The sequence below is a fragment of the Crotalus tigris genome, unplaced genomic scaffold (genome assembly GCF_016545835.1).
Source record: "Crotalus tigris isolate CLP2741 ecotype Arizona unplaced genomic scaffold, ASM1654583v1 scf7180000018511.580666, whole genome shotgun sequence".
Classification (NCBI taxonomy): Eukaryota; Metazoa; Chordata; class Lepidosauria; order Squamata; family Viperidae; genus Crotalus; species Crotalus tigris.
The window spans coordinates 210457-227961 of record NW_024097047.1 but is presented as its reverse complement, the minus strand read 5'-3'; the positions used below and the strand labels follow the sequence as shown (position 1 = coordinate 227961).

General features: G+C 39.5%; 1 protein-coding gene and 1 long non-coding RNA gene across 3 annotated transcripts in view; both read left to right on the top strand.

Moving 5' to 3' along the window:
* The window catches only part of LOC120312519, a 32049-nt gene extending 26862 nt beyond the window's left edge, over positions 1 to 5187 (top strand). Inside the window, exon 3 of the long non-coding RNA XR_005557911.1 lies at positions 453 to 5187. This is a non-coding gene — a long non-coding RNA (uncharacterized LOC120312519). The remainder of the gene's footprint in view (positions 1 to 452) is intronic.
* An 81-nt stretch (positions 5188 to 5268) lies between these two features.
* The window catches only part of CRIM1 (cysteine rich transmembrane BMP regulator 1), a 148707-nt gene continuing 136470 nt past the window's right edge, over positions 5269 to 17505 (top strand). Inside the window, exon 1 of one of the 2 annotated variants that reach the window (XM_039353321.1) lies at positions 5269 to 6784. In XM_039353321.1, the coding sequence (XP_039209255.1) occupies positions 6430 to 6784 (355 nt within the window). In that variant the 5' untranslated portion in view covers positions 5269 to 6429. The remainder of the gene's footprint in view (positions 6785 to 17505) is intronic. The other variant, XM_039353322.1, reaches the window with a different exon arrangement.

The following is a 17505-nucleotide window of genomic DNA, read 5'->3' as shown; positions in this document are numbered from 1 at the left end:
ACTTGCAAAAAGATGACAAGATACAGCATTTGTTAGAAGATTAACAGAATTATAATAAAATCCTAGATGCCTAACTCACCATCTCCAATCTCCATTTCCCAAGCTTGCCTACTGCTGCATAATTGTGATGATTAAATTAGACCACTAAAAAACTAAGCAGCCTTTTTGAGATGGTCCTTATTTCAAGTTTTAGCAGAATTCAGGGTTCATTAAAAAGTTATAATCTCAAGTAGGCTCATACAGAATTGCTGAGATGTACTATCCATTTAGAGAAGCAGTATTAAGATTCTTTTTTTTCCTAGAACTTACAAAAACAAAACAAAGCTCAAAAGAAAACTATTATTTATTTAGCAACACTCCATCCTGCATTTTTATTATTAAAAACAATTCCAAAGCAACATTCTTTAGAAATGTTATTGATTAGGTTATTGGCTCTTTTTTCTTCTTCACAGGGTTTTTCACGAAGAGTTTCCTTGCTCTTCGAAGCTTTTTGAAAACTCCGGCAAACATGCAAACTTGCCAGTCATAGAACCATCCCAAGATGAAGCACTACAGAAGAAAAGCATCAGGAGACTTAGGGATGGGCTATAAAGATTGTTGCCAATACAAGCCTCCTATTCAAAAATATTGCTTGTGGGTTGGAAAGTTTGGTATTCTTTAAAATTCTTTAATAATACATTAAAGATTTTTTTTTTAAAGTTGGACTGTGAAGAACTAGTCAGGAGGAAAATCAACTCATTTGAGCTGTGGCATTGGGGAAAGCTCCAGTGCATTCTTTAGACAGCAAAGGTAACAAAGAAGCAAGTACTGGAGCATATAAAACCAGACACATCGCTGGAAGGCAGAATCAGAAAATTCCATGTTGCTTATTTCAGCCATGTAATGCAATCAAACACTGGAAAAGGCAATTATGCTTGGAATGGTCAGCAGTAAAAGGAACAAAGCCACCCAAAAATACAGTGGCTAGATACCATCAAAGCTGACATCAGCCAGGGCACAAAACAACTGGAAGAAGCCACACAAGAACGGAAAATATGGAAAAAGCTGGTTCACAGAATCAGCACGAGTTGTATATGATTGAATGAATAGCACAGCATGGTTAATATATAAGTACCTACAGAGTTAGAGTATCCATGAGTGAACAAACCTGGTTCAAATTTATTTTTTCTTTTAAAATGATATTGAGCATAGGGTTTTATTCTTTTATTATAGATTTTCTACATTTCTTCCTCAAAATCATGGATAACCATGTAACTTCTGGGTTATTCCTCATTTGAACCAGAAAGCATTAAATTAGCATTTAATGATAATTATCTCATCTCGTCCGTGTTCTGAAATCTTTCAAAATGTTTTCATGGATGTATGCATGCATGATGATACAATTACAATAAATGTCATTTAGTATAATCCTTATAAATATCATTATTACTCTGATGTATCTACTGTTTTTGCTGAGCAGCAAAGGAAATAAAACATCAAAAGTTGAGGAATAGAAAAAGACATCAGTGAACACCTCACAAAGGCAACTATGTAATACTCCAGATGTTACTGAACTTTATAATTCTTATTCATGTCAGCCAGCTTGATCCAAGCAACTGGAATTACAGAATTTGTAATTCAATAATATTGGGAAGCCCCCAACCCTGCTCTATGGCCAATGCTCTTTCCTCAACTAAATTAATAGATTGGCAGCAGAAGTTCACTTCTCAACAAGATTGCTAAAATAACCATGTATCTTTACAAAGCATAACATCTTAGTTTTGTCTATAATTTGTACACCATGCCATCATATGCTGGGGAATGTTGCAAACAAGGCATAAGGAGAACAATCTTTTTCTTCCCATCTTGCTCTCTTGGGAACTTTTTACTTTGCTGAAAGCTAATAACAAGGCACTGTTTGGAAATATTTTTCTCTTATTAGACACTCTTCATGGAACATTTCAAATGTTTAATTGAATTGGGGCTTTATTGCTCTACATATATATGTATGCCCACTCTTTCTCACTTAATTATTTCATATGCTTTTGTTCCTTTGGAGGAATGTTCTGTTTTCAATCAAACAAGAACAGTAGCAACTTGACAGAGAGATTTACTGATTATTGAGAGAGATTCATATTTTTTGCTCCAGTAGAGACTGATAATATGTTTGGGGACTACAATTGTTAAGATAAAAGGTTCCCACACAGTATTTCATGTACTGTTTTTTAAAGGGACAGATTGATATGAATAGAAAAAGTGGAAGAGTGGTTTCTTGTTTAAATGCTGGCATGTATTTGTGGGCATGCTAACAATGTAGGAAATACATTGCTGGCCAAATAGTAAAGCATGTTAGAAGTGGTTTTGCATATGTTTTAGAGCAGTGGTCCCCAGCCCTGGTCCGTGGACCAGTACCGGGCCATGGCATGCCAGCAACTGGACCACACAAACAAGCAAAGCCCCATCTGCAGGATGCAGGCAGCACGCAAAACCACGCCCCCTCCAGTCCACGGAAAAACCTCTCTCCATGGAACCGATCCCTGGTGCACAGAAGATTGGGGACCTTTGATCTAGAGAACCATACAAGCAGGAAAAAGTCCCACACTCTCCGCTTGTTTGTGCAACACATACAAGGGAGAAAACAATTCCATTCTCGTGTCAAACAGTAATAATAATCAAGTAGATATATAATAGCTACTTCTTACAAGAATGTATTATCAAAATTAATATTTGCTATTCTAGAGGATTGCTATTCTCAAACTAGTCATTGAAAAGTATGGAGAGATATAGTGAACAATATTTGTGTACATTTGTTTTAGTTGCTTCCCTGTCTTATCTCATATTTTAATATCTTTGGCTTATTATTTCCTTCTTTCTACAAAGAAGTTTCAATGGTTGCCAATTGCTTCATGGATGTAACCAGGTTTTTAATTTAAATAAAACTGGATGAGAGGGGAAAGCTCTACTCCATTCTTCTACTTCCTATTCTCATTAAATTTGCTAAAAGAGAATTTGTTTTAGAAATTCTTTCAAGGAAAAGAATATTTCGGATAAATGTTTGCAAATGGAATCAGATGTTTTGCACTTATTTACTTGATGGCCAGAGATGTATGTCCTATCTTTTCCCCTACAATCACTCTTCCAGAGGTTTGCTATAACTTTTATTTCTTGCATTTCAATTATTTCCCTCACCAGCCTCAGCTACTGAGAAAACATTTAATAATTTCTTCTTTCCCTGGAAAAAGTGATCACCCATTCTCTGGTAGTGATTTGGTAGTGAAATTGGTAGTGAAATTCAAAAGGCTCTTTATGATCCAATCTAGTTCTGAAGCTTGAAACCCTGAGACAACTTTGCTTCCAGAGTTACACAATTGGTTCAGATTTCAACAATGTAGAATGTTGTCTTTTTCAGCAGCTATTTATCAAATACACAGAAAGTGCATCTGTTGTATAGCCTACTAAGCATGGAATCCAATCTCTTCAGACTTGAATTTGACCTGTTCTCTTTCTAATCATGGGTGGGTTTTTTTTTCTCCCCCACACCTTTTTAACCAGACCTTAGCACACTTTTATGATGTTTTTAATTTATATATGTATTTAATGATATTTTAATTACTTCTTTTAATTGCCTGGGCCATTCAGTCAGAGAAAAAGGCAGGATATAAATGCACAAGTAAATAATAATGAGGTGAAAACCATGTCCCTGTCTTGGTGGGGATGAGGGAAGGGAATATAATCTGAATTCTATCAAAGCCCTCTCACTTTCTAGTTTTATCTCTTGGTTGACATATTTTCCAAACTTCTTTTAAGCCCAAGGGAAACAAAGTTTTCCCATGAATGAGTTCAGCTGCAACTCCCCAAGGAATCTAAAGGACCATTTGTATAAAACAGTGATTCTGAAACATCAAGTGTCTTCCAGAGCAGGTAGAAAAGAAGTATTCCTTTTCAGATGCTTACTTAGGCCCAGAGTGAATCTAATGCAGCATTTACTTTGCATACAGTTAGAAAATGGTCAGCTGATACTGAGAAGAAAAAAATCTTCTTTCAATTTGTCTTCTGATTAATAACTCAATCTACTCTCTAAATGAACTAAGAAGTTCTCCTGAAATCTTCTACATGTGCAAGATCAATCCTACTAGCAGGGAGAACCCTATACAAGAGCTGCTAGGCGCAGTGTTTCTCAACCTTGACAATTTTAAGGCATGTGGACTTCAACTCCCAGAATTCCACAGCCAGCAATGCCTTACACATGCCTTAAAATTGTCAAGGTTGAGAAACACTGTTAGTGGGACAGCAATGAATGCCTCCCTGCAAGTCTCATGCATGCTGTACTCACTCATACTTATTAAAGAGTATTCGGCTCCACAGCTAGCCCATTCCTTCTGGTATGATGGTGCAGTAAGATTCAGCTATCAATCCAAATGGTTACTGTGCATGGAGCTGGGATGAGAAACCATCCCGAACTTTGTCTTAGGTGGGAAAACACCTTTGGCCCATTCTAGGTCTCGGTTCATACAACATACTAAATCTGCCTCTGAAGCTACACATTTTGTGGTTTTACACAATACCTTGTATATAATTAACCAAGAGGCTGACTTCATATAATGTGTAAGCCGTCAAAATAAAACTGAAGTTGAATGGTAGTCAAGGTTAGTATGAGTCACCAATGTTAGCATGCTATGCTGCTCTACTCTAAATGATTCTTGTGTGTGGAAAACGGATGACAAAGAGCAGCAAATAGCAGCAACATCTACAGTTGGATAGCAACATTATTCATCAACATGGTTGATTGCAAAAAGGTAAATATGGTTGGATTTGGTTAGTAGTCTGATGGAAGGAAGCCATGAAATCCCAAGGCTGGGAGGTTGAAAAAGTCTCCTGGAAGTCGTAAACCACTTTGGCATTCTTGTTAAAATCAAACACCCTGCAGGAAAGAAATAACTTGAGCAGCTGCAGCAAGGATTCAGCTGCCAACACATGCCTCAGGTTGTTGCACTACCAGTTCATCCATAATTACAAGACACACACCTTTAGTTTTACCTAATATAACAAATGGCAAGGGGTTGTAGTTGTCCTCTGAAACAGTCAGAAGGGTCTACCTTTGCTCTTCAGTCTCACTCTGGGCTCAAGGAATGGGCCCACAACACTGCCCGGAGTCTGCTGCAATCTAATCCCATCCGTAGACCTAGCACCAAGGGAGCACCTGCTCTGGCAATCACCCACCTGCTCCCCGCCCCCCCCCGCCCCCGCCCCCGCCTCTCCCTCCAAACGGCGACTTAAATTCGTAGTGGCCTGCCTTTGCTACCTCGCCTATACACTGTGAGGGTGGGCTGCGCTGACTGAGGCCAGCCCTCTGCGACACGCAGACGCCATCGCCAACAAGCCAGCACACGCGCTTAAGCCAGCGAGGACCACCACCGGGCCGTCGGGCTCTCCCTTCTGACGGGCGCAACGGGCTAGTGGCAGCATCCCCAGAAAAAAGAGGCGCTCGCAATTGGGGTCGACTGGCCAGAGCGCCGGGGCTGTCTTGTAAGACAAGAGGCCGGTCACTGCTTAGGAACTTGCACCTGTGGGCATCCTCTTGGCGCGCGAGCCGAAGGGAGAAACCACCTCATCACTGCCCCGGTGGTGCCAGACCCTGGATGCCAGCTGCTCTCAGGATAAAAGCGCAGCAGCCTTCGGGTTTCCTTCCTTTTGGCCACACCCGCCCCCATTTTTGCTTCTTCTCTTTCACATCAGAGCTGCCCTTGGTTTAAATAGCGCCCCTCCCACTCAGGTTTTCCTTTCCCGGACTGGTTGGGCATCCCGCTTGACCTCCGCGGGGCGGCTCTCCGGGTCTCCCTGCCCGTCTCCCAAACCTCAAAGCCACGGGCAAGGGAGGGGCAGAGCGCGAGGTGAGAGAAAAGCCAGCGCCTTAGGGCCCGAACTGCGGCGCCTCTCCGAGAAAGTAAAGGGTAGGCGACGGGGCGGGCCGAGGCGGCAGAGAGCATCCAATGACCGCCCCGGAAAGCAGCCGGGGGCTGAGCCCGGCGCGTCGCTATCCAATGGCCGTGGACCAGCCGAGGGCGGGAGTAAAACGTTGGGAGCTGGGAGAAGTCGGAGAAGGAGAAGAGTCCGGAGTCGGGCGGCGCGTTGTCGGCGGAGGTGCTGGTGTTCGCTTTGCTCTCGCTCCGGAACCCGTTATACTAGCTGCGTAGTCGCTGCGCAGGAGCGCCCGGAGGTTTCGAGGAGTCCAGAGGGAGAGACCAACCGTAGGAGCGAGTTTCTTTGCCCGCCTGCCTCTAGGAGAACTTCAGCTGGACCGCGGAGCTGCTGGTAGCCAACAGGAAACTTTTCTGGAGCAGCCGGAGGAGGCAGAGCTCCGTCGCCGTCGCCGCCGCGCGGCTGGGCTGCTCCACGCCGGGCTCGGGGAGTGCGAGTGGACTTGCGAGGGCTGCCTCGGCCCTGGCCGCGATGTCCCTGGCCACGGACGCCGCGGGGCGGAGGCGTCGGGGTGTCGGTGGCGACTGGCCCTTGCCCGAGGGGTGGCTGCTCCTCCTGGCGCTGCTGGTGCTCCCGGGGACGCCCGGGACGCGGGCTTTCGTCTGCCTGCCTTGCGACGAGTCCAGGTGCGAGGAGCCCAAGAACTGCCCCGGCGGCGTCGTCCTGGACATCTGCGGCTGCTGCTTCATCTGTGCCCGGCAGCGCAACGAGAGCTGCGGCGGCTTCTTCGGGCTGCACGGCGCCTGCGACCGCGGGCTTCGCTGTGTGATCCGCCCGCCGCTCAACGGCGATTCTCTCACCGAGTACGAAGCGGGAGTCTGCGAAGGTAAAACGCGGAAGATCGTGGTCTCGCTCCGGTCGGCGGAGCAGATAGCCGCTCCGCCCCCGCGCGAACCCAAGAGCCCGAAGCAACGCGTGGCTTGGTACGGTTGCAGGGCTCTGCCCCGAGTGGAAAAGGGCCCTGTGAGCCCCCTGGCTTTATGCTTATATCACCCTCCCGAGTCTCCCCCCCCCGCCCCAATAGTGGCACTTCAGGTTTCCTTTCCAGCCTCTCCATTTTTTCCGACGCACAATCGGGGTGTAATGCAGCTGTAAGTACCTTGAAAACCGCTCGCGAAATTCAAGGAAAGGTGGTAGCTTCTTCGAATGTGGCGTGTTCGTAGGTTCCATCTCTCCCTCCCAGGAATATTTTCCATTTGTCTATGTCATGCTCCTGTGTGTATACACACACACACACACACACACATATATATAAATTGTATATAAATATATAAATATATTGTATCCACTGTTTAAAAATATAAAGAGGAGAGGGGAAAGGCGCTGATAGGGGTGCGCGTATGTTTCCAAGGACTGAAGGGTGTTTGGTTCTCCCGTTTCCTCTTTTGCGCCGCCACCATCACCACCCCCGCGCCTTTTTCTTGCTGTTTTCATAGGTGTTAGGTTTCAAGATGGATTTTAATTGGACCGCAAAAATAAAGCGGGTTTTTGTGGTATTAGTACAAAAATGTTAATTTGGTCATCAGTTCGTTGCTCTGACTTCGCTATTTTCCTGCTGGCTTTTACAACCCAAATCACGAACAGGCTTACCTGGATGTTGATGGCTATAATCGACTGACTTTTCAATCATATGTATAAAGTTACTTATCGTGTGTCAAGAGGAACTCAACTTTTACCTAGTTGTGCTGAAGGGAGTCCTAGCATTTTAATCTTTCTTAATAAATGTATTTTCAAAACATTACTAAATACAAATAAGCTGTTTATTCAAAATTATTTTGGCATTCTGCTCCCAAGAGGGTTGAAAAGAATAATTGCCCAATTGCATACTTGTATGTTAGCTAAGTTGGGGGAAAAACTCATCTTGTTTTCATTTCTATAAATAGGAAGCATGTTGTATTATATATATATATATATACACACATACATATATATATATATATATACACATACATACATTTATATATATATATATGTATATGTATATGTATATATGTATATATATATATGTGTATATATATACATATCACATTTTTCATAATTATTCTTTACAATGAATATAATTGGAAACATTTAAATATTTTGTCTGCTAGTTGTCTGCCCAAATTGTATGTGAGAATTCAGTCTCTCCATTATAACTTTTCATTCTGCAGTCTAAGGGAATATAGTGCATATGACAATGAGAATTTTTTATGGAAAATTCCTTTTCACTTCCCTCCCATAAGAATGGCTTTCTGTGACCCACAAGAGGGCTGCAGAGAGCTCAAAAATTCCTCTGAAAAAAATGGCAGGAAAGTCATCTAAATGCTCCCAGCCATGCATAATTTAAAGAATTCTTACTTCCCTTTTATCCCTAAAAATCTCCAGATTTATCCTTTGGGATGGCCACTACAGTTTATTTTAACCTTATTTTTGGAACTAAGATTCCTTGTGTGCTTCAGTATAGTTTAATTGGTAAGATGAGAGCTATCAGAATAGACTCAGACTTTTAATAACGTGCTTGGAGTTGTGGTTCCTTTGCATGGAGGTTTTAAACTAAAGGAGTTACAAGCATATTAAGCTGAATGAAATGGCTTTCATGAAAAGTGCATGTTTATCTGTAATTATAGTGAATGTTTATACTAGAGCAAATTCTGCCATAACACCTCAACACTCTACTTCATTTTAGTTCAGAGGTTTTTGACAGTTTTAAGAATTGTTTAAAAGTAATGTATTTGATAGTTGGACTTCAGCTATTACTTTGTATCTGGCATTCCCCTGAAGCAAATAGCACAGGTAATCTCTAGAGATGACATTTCAGGCAACAACAGAAATGTAATATTTATCCCAGCTTTTCCTGTCCCAACGTCTCCAAGAACACAACCTGCTGAAATTAGTCAAACTATTTCCAGATAAATAGCTTACCTACACAACTCTAGTTTCATCTTCAAAGCTTTAAATGATGACTTCGGCTAAGCTCTTGGTAATTATAGCTAACTTTGGATTTTGCAACATATATGATTGAGCTTGTAGATAAGAATGTTAGTTTTGAAGTCTGTTGATAGTTCCAGCAGTTACATTAAAGTTGGTGGATGAATTACTTGCTTTTCATCTATTAATTAAACATCTTTCAAAATTGGGAACACTCTTGTCATGAATATTATGTGTGGATAAAAGCCTGTTTACCTCAAAAGAATAGGTCTTGTGTTTCCACAGAGCTTCCTCTTTGAGTCAGCTTATTCTGTTATAATTTTTGTGCTGAAATGACCCCTACTGGTCAGTATGTAGAACTTTTAAAGAAATCTTCTAAAGGTTTGGTTTCGTGACATTAAACTATGTTTCTTTATTCAGCCAATAAGTTACTGTTTAAGACAAATATGTATACTTGCCTCAAATCTAGTGAAAACAGGATTTTTGAGACAGGAATGCTGAACATAATTGAAAGTATTTAGTATGCTGGTAGTTTAATTAGAGAGTGATGATTTATGCTACATTTGCTTTGCATATTTTATGTAAATATGAAATAGCATCTTTCTGCCAATAGTAGGATAAGCACAAATGGCAGCTGGGTCAGATTCCGGCAGCTGTTAATGTTATTGTTCACTATTTTGTATGCTTTGCGTGATCAAACATAAAGGAAAGATGTTCCTTATTGACATCTATAATTTAATTTGCTAACTTGTTGAACAAATATGCTTTTTGTGTAAATGACTTTATATTACTAATGATAAGAGAATAACCTTAAAATAATAGTGACAAAATGATATTCCCTTAAAAGAAAGATATTGAATGTGGGAGAAACTCACCCCCCTCAAAGAATAAAAGCTGCTTAATTGATTTTAAAGCCCAAAAGATTAAACAACAAAATAAAGTTTCTCAGTGAAACCTGTATCAACAGAAAGTGAAAGAATTTGCCATGACTTTCATAAAAATACTCAGAATTTGGCCCAAATACCCTATGAATAGGATACGGTTTAGATTTTCCTCCCAATCATTGAAATCATAGAGTCCTTGTTCTGAAGCCAACCCTTTTTGTACAACTTGTACATTTCCATAATTCAAAAATGAAGGTTAGAAAAACACACACACACCCCATATCATCTGGAAACTTGCAGAGCCTATTGCATAAAACAAGTAAGTCTTGGATGCATTTTTTTTAAAATAACGATATGAGTATCTATTATTATTTGAGCAATGAATGTATCATAGTAGTAGTAGTAGTAGTAAAGTTGGAAGGGACCTTGGAGGTCATCTAGTCCAACCCCCTGCTCAGGCAGGACAAATGGCTGTCCAGTCTCTTCTTAAAAACCTCCAGTGTTGGAGCATTCACCGCTTCTGGAGGCAGGTTGTTCCACTGGTTAATTGTTCTAACTGTCAGGAAGTTTCTCCTTAGTTCTAGGTTGCTTCTCTCCTTGCTTAGTTTCAACCTGTTGCTTCTTGTCGTGCCTTCAGACGCCTTGGAAAATAGCTTGACTCCCTCTTCTTTGTGGCAGCCCCTGAGATATTGGAACACTGCTATCATGTCCCCCCTCATCCTTTTCTTCATTAAACTAGACATACCCAATTCCAGCAACAGGTTTCCAGGTTGCATCATAACTTTCACATTTTCCTACCTAGGAAAACTTAAGTTCCACTCTTTAACCTGGAAATTGGCTGTGATCAACAGAGACAGTCCACATATTCAGAACTTGTTTGCTTCACTTTTAATTGGATATATCCAGGATTCAATTATAATTTTCTGTCATAAATTGAATCTTGTTCCTTTTGGTAAAAGAATTGGTATATGTTGCAACATTCCTAAGGCTGAGGCATACATAATATGCATCAATAATACCACATGTATACAAACTTGGATATTGAAAAATGATCTAAAAGTAAATGTGCAGTTACATTTATGAGCTGTTAGAGATCATAGCTGTTAGAGATCATTGCACTATATTCTGCATTAATTTCCATTTAAAGACAATGTAACTATAGATGATGCAATTCTTTTCTCAACATATCTACCCTTTATTTTAATGAATGAGTCACTGTTACGTTCAGATATCTAAAGAGCTGTAATTTTGTTTTTTGGTGAAATGATAATTTATATGGTTGATTTGTTTGATTTTCCTTTTTCTTTCTTTGAGAGAGGCAAACAGATGTCATTTTGGCTTTTCCTAAAGAATCTTGGGAACTAAGTAGTGAAAACAATAGTGATTCATACATCACTATTATAATTAACATTTCCAGAAAAAATGGAGATCTGTAAAGTTGATGAAAGTCTTAATTGTATCTTTATCCTTATAATAGAATTAGATTTAGATTTGTTTTGTGCTGAACTCCAAAATTTTTGTTTATGTTACCATACTTAGTTATTTCTAAAGATATATATAAAATGTGAGTTATCAAAATTCTATGGGTTTAAAATATTGCTAAAGTCATTAAACATTCTGCAATTGTACATGCGTTCTATTACAAATGACTGCTGATATGGCTGTCCTTAAGCAAAAACCGTAGATAAAGCAACATTTATTTTTTAAAAAAACTGGCAGGATTATGAGGCAGCCTGTTCAGACAAATCTGTTTGCTATGAAATCATTCTGGCTTAAGCTCTCTGCATCTTTTGTGTGAATATTCCTTGCAATATTTAAACCATTTTCAGGCTTTGAATTGAATGTTCAGGCTTAGCTTTTTCCATTCTCTTTGCTTGTATTCACTTGTAGCTGCTTTTTATATTTAATTTTCAACATGTTTATATACGGTTTAATGAACTCCCCATGTTCCCATTTCTTCCCCATTGCACTCTATATCATATTCCATGAAGGAATTGTATGAAACATAAGAGTTAGTCCAGTGAATACAATATTGGTTTATATTATAACAGTCACGGATCATTGTGCGCCCCTTTTGGACACTTTATTTTGGCAGACAAATTTTTGTAACTCCTTATGTTTACTTGATTTGTAGAATAAAGTTATGGAAAGGATGATGGACATGAATATTGTGTACTTTTATGATTTTAAATAAAGTTATGTTGAAAGGCTGCTCCAACTATCATACAGTGGTCTGAAGAATATAATACATCTTTCTATAGTCATTTATACTACAACACAGGTATGATCTGGACGGCTGGTTAGACTTCATGTACTAGTTTGTATGCTTAATTCACCTTTTTTCTATTCTTAGTCAATTAAACTGAATATTAATAATATTCATAATAATATAATATTGTGTGACTAGGACAGTGAGACTCATGTAGGAGACTTGTATGAGGACAGGCAAATTTTATATTGTAAGAAAGTTTTGCTTGAATTGTTTTAAGTACTATTTGTGTGTGAGTGAGGGGGGGGGAGGATGATTTTCTGACCTGCAGTGATAACAGTATTAAAGCTAAGCTATTTGAAGAGTACAGTAAAGTAGGAAATGAGAATACCTAGGCAAATTGTCCCTAGTTTTATGCATAACTGTTGTGCTTTAGAATGCTCTTTATTAAAAACAATGAGCTGATAATATAATAAAAGTTGGACCAGAGAAGCCAAAGCTATGCAAAAGTAAACGGCCAAAAAAACAAAATGGAACAGTAAGAACATTTTTAAATATAAATTGTTGAGACATGATAACAAAGGAGTGAACAGGATGCTCAAAGAGAACAGAAGATTGCAGAGTTCTTTGCTTCTGTCCCCACCAGAAAGCAGTTTTAGGGCATCTTGAACTCAGTAACATCACAAGGTGTCCTGATAGTATCCACTATGCAGAATTCCTAAGAATTTAAATGTGAAATTGCTGACCTCTTAGAAAAATATATACAATTTGTCAGTCAAATCAAGACAGAAAGGTAGCCAATATGACAACCAAAAGGGATCCAATTATAGGTCAATCAGCTTAATAGATTCACAGCATGGTAACCTGTGTAGGTAACATGTGGTCAAAGTAAGACAGGGGAATAAGCCACTCTTAGGCCTGCCATCCTTTCAGTTGTTTTTAGTTCTATTGACCATGGTAATCCTTCTGGACTTGCTGAAAGAATTAGGAATAGATGACACTTCTGCAGTAGTTCTGCTTTCTGAATTTTGTTGTTGTTACTTGCGAAGTCGTGTCCGACCCATCGCGACCCCATGGACAACGTTCCTCCAGGTCTTCCTGTCCTCTACCATCTTCTGGAGTCCATTCAAATTCACACCTACCGCTTCAGTGACTCCATCCAGCCATCTCATTCTCTGTCGTCCCCTTCTTCTATTGCCCTCAATCTTTCCCAGCATTAGGCCCTTCTCCAGTGAGTCCTTCCTTCTCATTAGGTGGCCAAAGTACTTGAGTTTCAACTTCAGGATCTGGCCTTCTAAAGAGCAGTCGGGGTTGATCTCTTCTAGGACTGACCGGTTTGAACGCCTTGCAGTCCAAGGGACTCGCAGGAGTCTTCTCCAGCACCATAGTTCAAAGGCCTCATTCTTTGGCGCTCAGCCTTTCTTATGGTCCAACTTTCACAGCCATACATTGCAACTGGGAAAACCATGGCCTGGACTATACGCACTTTTGTTGGCAGGGTGATGTCTCTGCTTTTTAGTATGCTGTCTAGATTTGCCATAGCTTTCCTCCCCAGGAGCAAGCGTCTTTTAATTTCTTGGCTGCAGTCCCCATCTGAGGTGATCTTTGAGCCCAGAAAAATAAAATCTGTCACTACCTCCATTTCTTCCCCATCTATTTGCCAGGAATTGAGAGGGCCGGATGCCATGATTTTGGTTTTCTTAATGTTGAGTTTCAAGCCAACTTTTGCACTCTCCTTCTTCACCCGCATCAAGAGGCTCTTTAGTTCCTCTTCACTTTCTGCCATTAGAGTGGTATCATCTGCATATCTTAGGTTGTTGATATTTCTCCCGGCAATCTTAATTCCAACTTTTGATTCATCTAGCCCTGCCTTTCTCATGATGTGCTCTGCATATAAGTTAAATAGGCAGGGCGACAGTATACAGCCTTGCCGGACTCCTTTTCCAATTTTGAACCAATCAGTGGTTCCGTGTTCGGTTCTCACTGTTGCTTCTTGACCCGCATATAGGTTTCTCAAGAGACAAATGAGATGGTCTGGTACTCCCATCTCTTTAAGAACTTGCCACAATTTGTTGTGATCCACACAATCAAAGGCTTTTGCATAGTCAATGAAGCAGAAGTAGATGTTTTTCTGGAACTCCCTAGCTTTCTCCATGATCCAGCGTATGTTGGCAATTTGATCTCTAGTTCCTCTGCCTCTTCGAAATCCTGCCTGTACTTCTGGTAGTTCTCGATCCACATACTGCTGGAGTCTAGCTTGTAGGATTTTAAGCATAACTTTACTAGCATGTGAAATGAGTGCAATGGTGCGATAGTTTGAACATTCTTTGGCATTGCCTTTCTTTGGAATTGGAATGTAAACTGACCTTTTCCAATCCTGTGGCCACTGTTGAGTTTTCCAAATTTGCTGGCAAATTGAGTGTAGCACTTTTACTGCATCGTCTTTTAAGATTTTGAATAGCTCAGCTGGAATACTGTCACCTCCACTAGCTTTGTTGTTGCTCAGATTTTCTAAGGCCCATTTCACTTCACATTCTAGGATGTCTGGTTCGAGGTCAATGACCATCTCATTGTGGTTATCTGGGATGTTAAGCTCATTCTTGTATAGTTCTTCTGTGTAGTTTTGCCATCTCTTCTTAATCTCTTCTGCCTCTGTTAGGTCTCTGCCATTTTGGTCCTTTATCATGCCCATCTTTGCATGAAACGTTCCCTTCATATCTCCAATTTTCTTGAAGAGATCTCTGGTCCTCCCTATTCTGTTGTTTTCTTCTATTTCTTTGCACTGTTCATTTAAGAAGGCATTCTTATCTCTTCTAGCTACTCTCTGGAATTCTGCATTCAATTGGGTGTATCTTTCTCTTTCTCCTTTGCCTTTCGCTTCCCTTCTTTCCTCAGCTATTTGCAAAGCTTCCTCAGACAGCCATTTTGCTTTCTTGCATTTCTTTTTCTTTGGGATGGTTTTAGTTGCTACCTCTTGTACAATGTTGCGAACTTCCATCCATAGTTCTTCAGGCACTCTGTCTATCAGATCCAGTTCCTTAAATCTATTTGTCACCTCTACTGTATATTCATCAGGAATATGATTTAGTTCATACCTGAGTGGCCTAGTGCTTTTCCCTACTTTTTTCAATTTAAGCCTAAATTTTGCAACGAGAAGCTCATGATCTGAGCCACAGTCAGCTCCTGGTCTTGTTTTTACTGACTGTATAGAGCTTCTCCATCTTTGGCTGCAGAGCACATAGTCAATCTGATTTCTATATTGACCGTCTGGTGATGTCCATGTGTAGAGTCGTCTCTTGGGTTGTTGGAAAAGAGTGTTTGTTATGACCATCGTATTCTCTTGACAAAATTCTATTAGCCTGTGCCCTGCTTCATTTTGTACTCCAAGGCCAAACTTGCCTGTTATTCCGGTTATCTTTTGGCTTCCTACCTTAGCATTCCAATCCCCCATGATGATAAGGACATCATTTTTTGGTGTTACTTACAAATACTGTAAAAAACAATGGTGGAGAAGTGTGACATTATTTTCTGCCTACATCTGGTTAGCCATGGTTAGAAGTGAAATTTTTGATGAGCTCTGACCTAATCCAGCACGGTTGTTGTCATTTTCTGTATGTGTCAGCTAGGTTCAGGGTCCTGGCGTTCTTCTGGGTGGGAAGAATCCACCTGGTTGATATTTATTTCTTTTATGGCGGGTGTTTCCTAATCTATCTGATGCCTTGCTTTATATGGCAAAATAAATCCACATTTACTTGATTTACAGACATTCTAGGCATGGTTATGCAGAGATGATTCATACTTTACACAGGTGAAGAGGCAAATGGCTATTTACAAATCTTGGTTAATGATATATACTTACTTTCTTCCTGCCAGCTACCAGGATTCCTAAGAGTAGGTACTAGTAATTTCCAGTGCATGCATGTTCAAGATCTGACAACATCCGGCAATTTGCAGTTTTGAAGAGCTGAGAACAATCTCTCATCATGCTTTTTGCTGTTTACAAAATCCAGTAATGTTGTTTCAGTATTATTTTACATGTTTCTATTATACAATTGATTGTATTACTGAATTCAGCATACCCTTTAATGCCATTGAATCTTTTGACATTTAAAATCTTTGGATTGGAAGGATGATTTCCAAAAGTGTTTATATGTCACTGTCAAGTGAATGAATATTCCATATGGATTTATTCAGATAGCCAGCGAGATGCTTCAGTTGTAGTCATAATTGTATTCTCACTTCATTACTTTGATACTTTTCTGTGATTCCATTTCAATCCATTTATAAAAATGTTTGAAAGACTTCTATTCCTTTTCTGATTCTAATTGCAAGCATGTAAATGTAATCTGAATTCAATATTGCTCTTCAGTGTCCTTAATTTCTGTCAGGAAATTGCACAGCAGGTATCCAAATGAAGTCAGAGATACTGGTACAAACTTGTAGTTTTATACAAATAAATACATTTTACATCTATATTTACAGCAAATAAGATAGTCAGGCAAACAGGAGCATCATGAGATAAATCATAGAGCATACAGGGCACATAGAAGAAAAAGGTGGGGGGAAAGGGAAACTCCCCCTCTACACCCACAGCAACCAATCACAGTGCAGATCATCTAATGCCGGAGCCAGCACTCTCCAGCCAATCAACTAAGAGCTATTGCTATCAGGATTAACTGCTGATTTACCTTTGGTGATTTTATATAATTTCTATATGTAGCTCTCACTTCATTTTAATGTTCTGTACATTTATAATATGTTTCATTCATTTATCTATTATTGCTAAAATTGATGAGACAGAGACAAGTGTTAAGGCATGTTCCATGTATACATGGTAGTTATATAGCTAAGTATATCTTCTGTAAATAGCAATCTTAATGGGAACATGTTGATATTGTGGGTAATTTGTAATTGAATGGGCTTGAAAAAAGGTTTTTATTGACAAGATTCTGTCTGAACGAACTTGTTTTAATTTTTCATTATTATAATTCTTCTCAAAAGAGTATTTTACTTGATTTTTAAAAATTTCGGTAATTGAAACTGTTTATCGATATTAATCTAATACTATTCATATTGACTAATATTGCAAAGTATAGTATTAGCTAGTATTTTATCATAAGACCCTTCAGCACTCCAAGAATCACTGTTAGATCACTGAACATATTTCATCTTTTCATATTAAGATACAGAGCCAATGAAATAAGCTAAACTGATCTTTTCTATTTAGCCTTCCTGTCTTGCTGTTAGCAGATAAAAAAACAGTATAATACTATTCATATTGACTAATATTGCAAAGTATAGTATTAGCTAGTATTTTATCATAAGACCCTTCAGCACTCCAAGAATCACTGTTAGATCACTGAACATATTTCATCTTTTCATATTAAGATACAGAGCCAATGAAATAAGCTAAACTGATCTTTTCTATTTAGCCTTCCTGTCTTGCTGTTAGCAGATAAAAAAACAGTATAATTTCTCTGCCTTGAAAAACATCCACCTACTGAAAACTGAAACTACTATGTAATTTAATAATGTTTAAATATCACT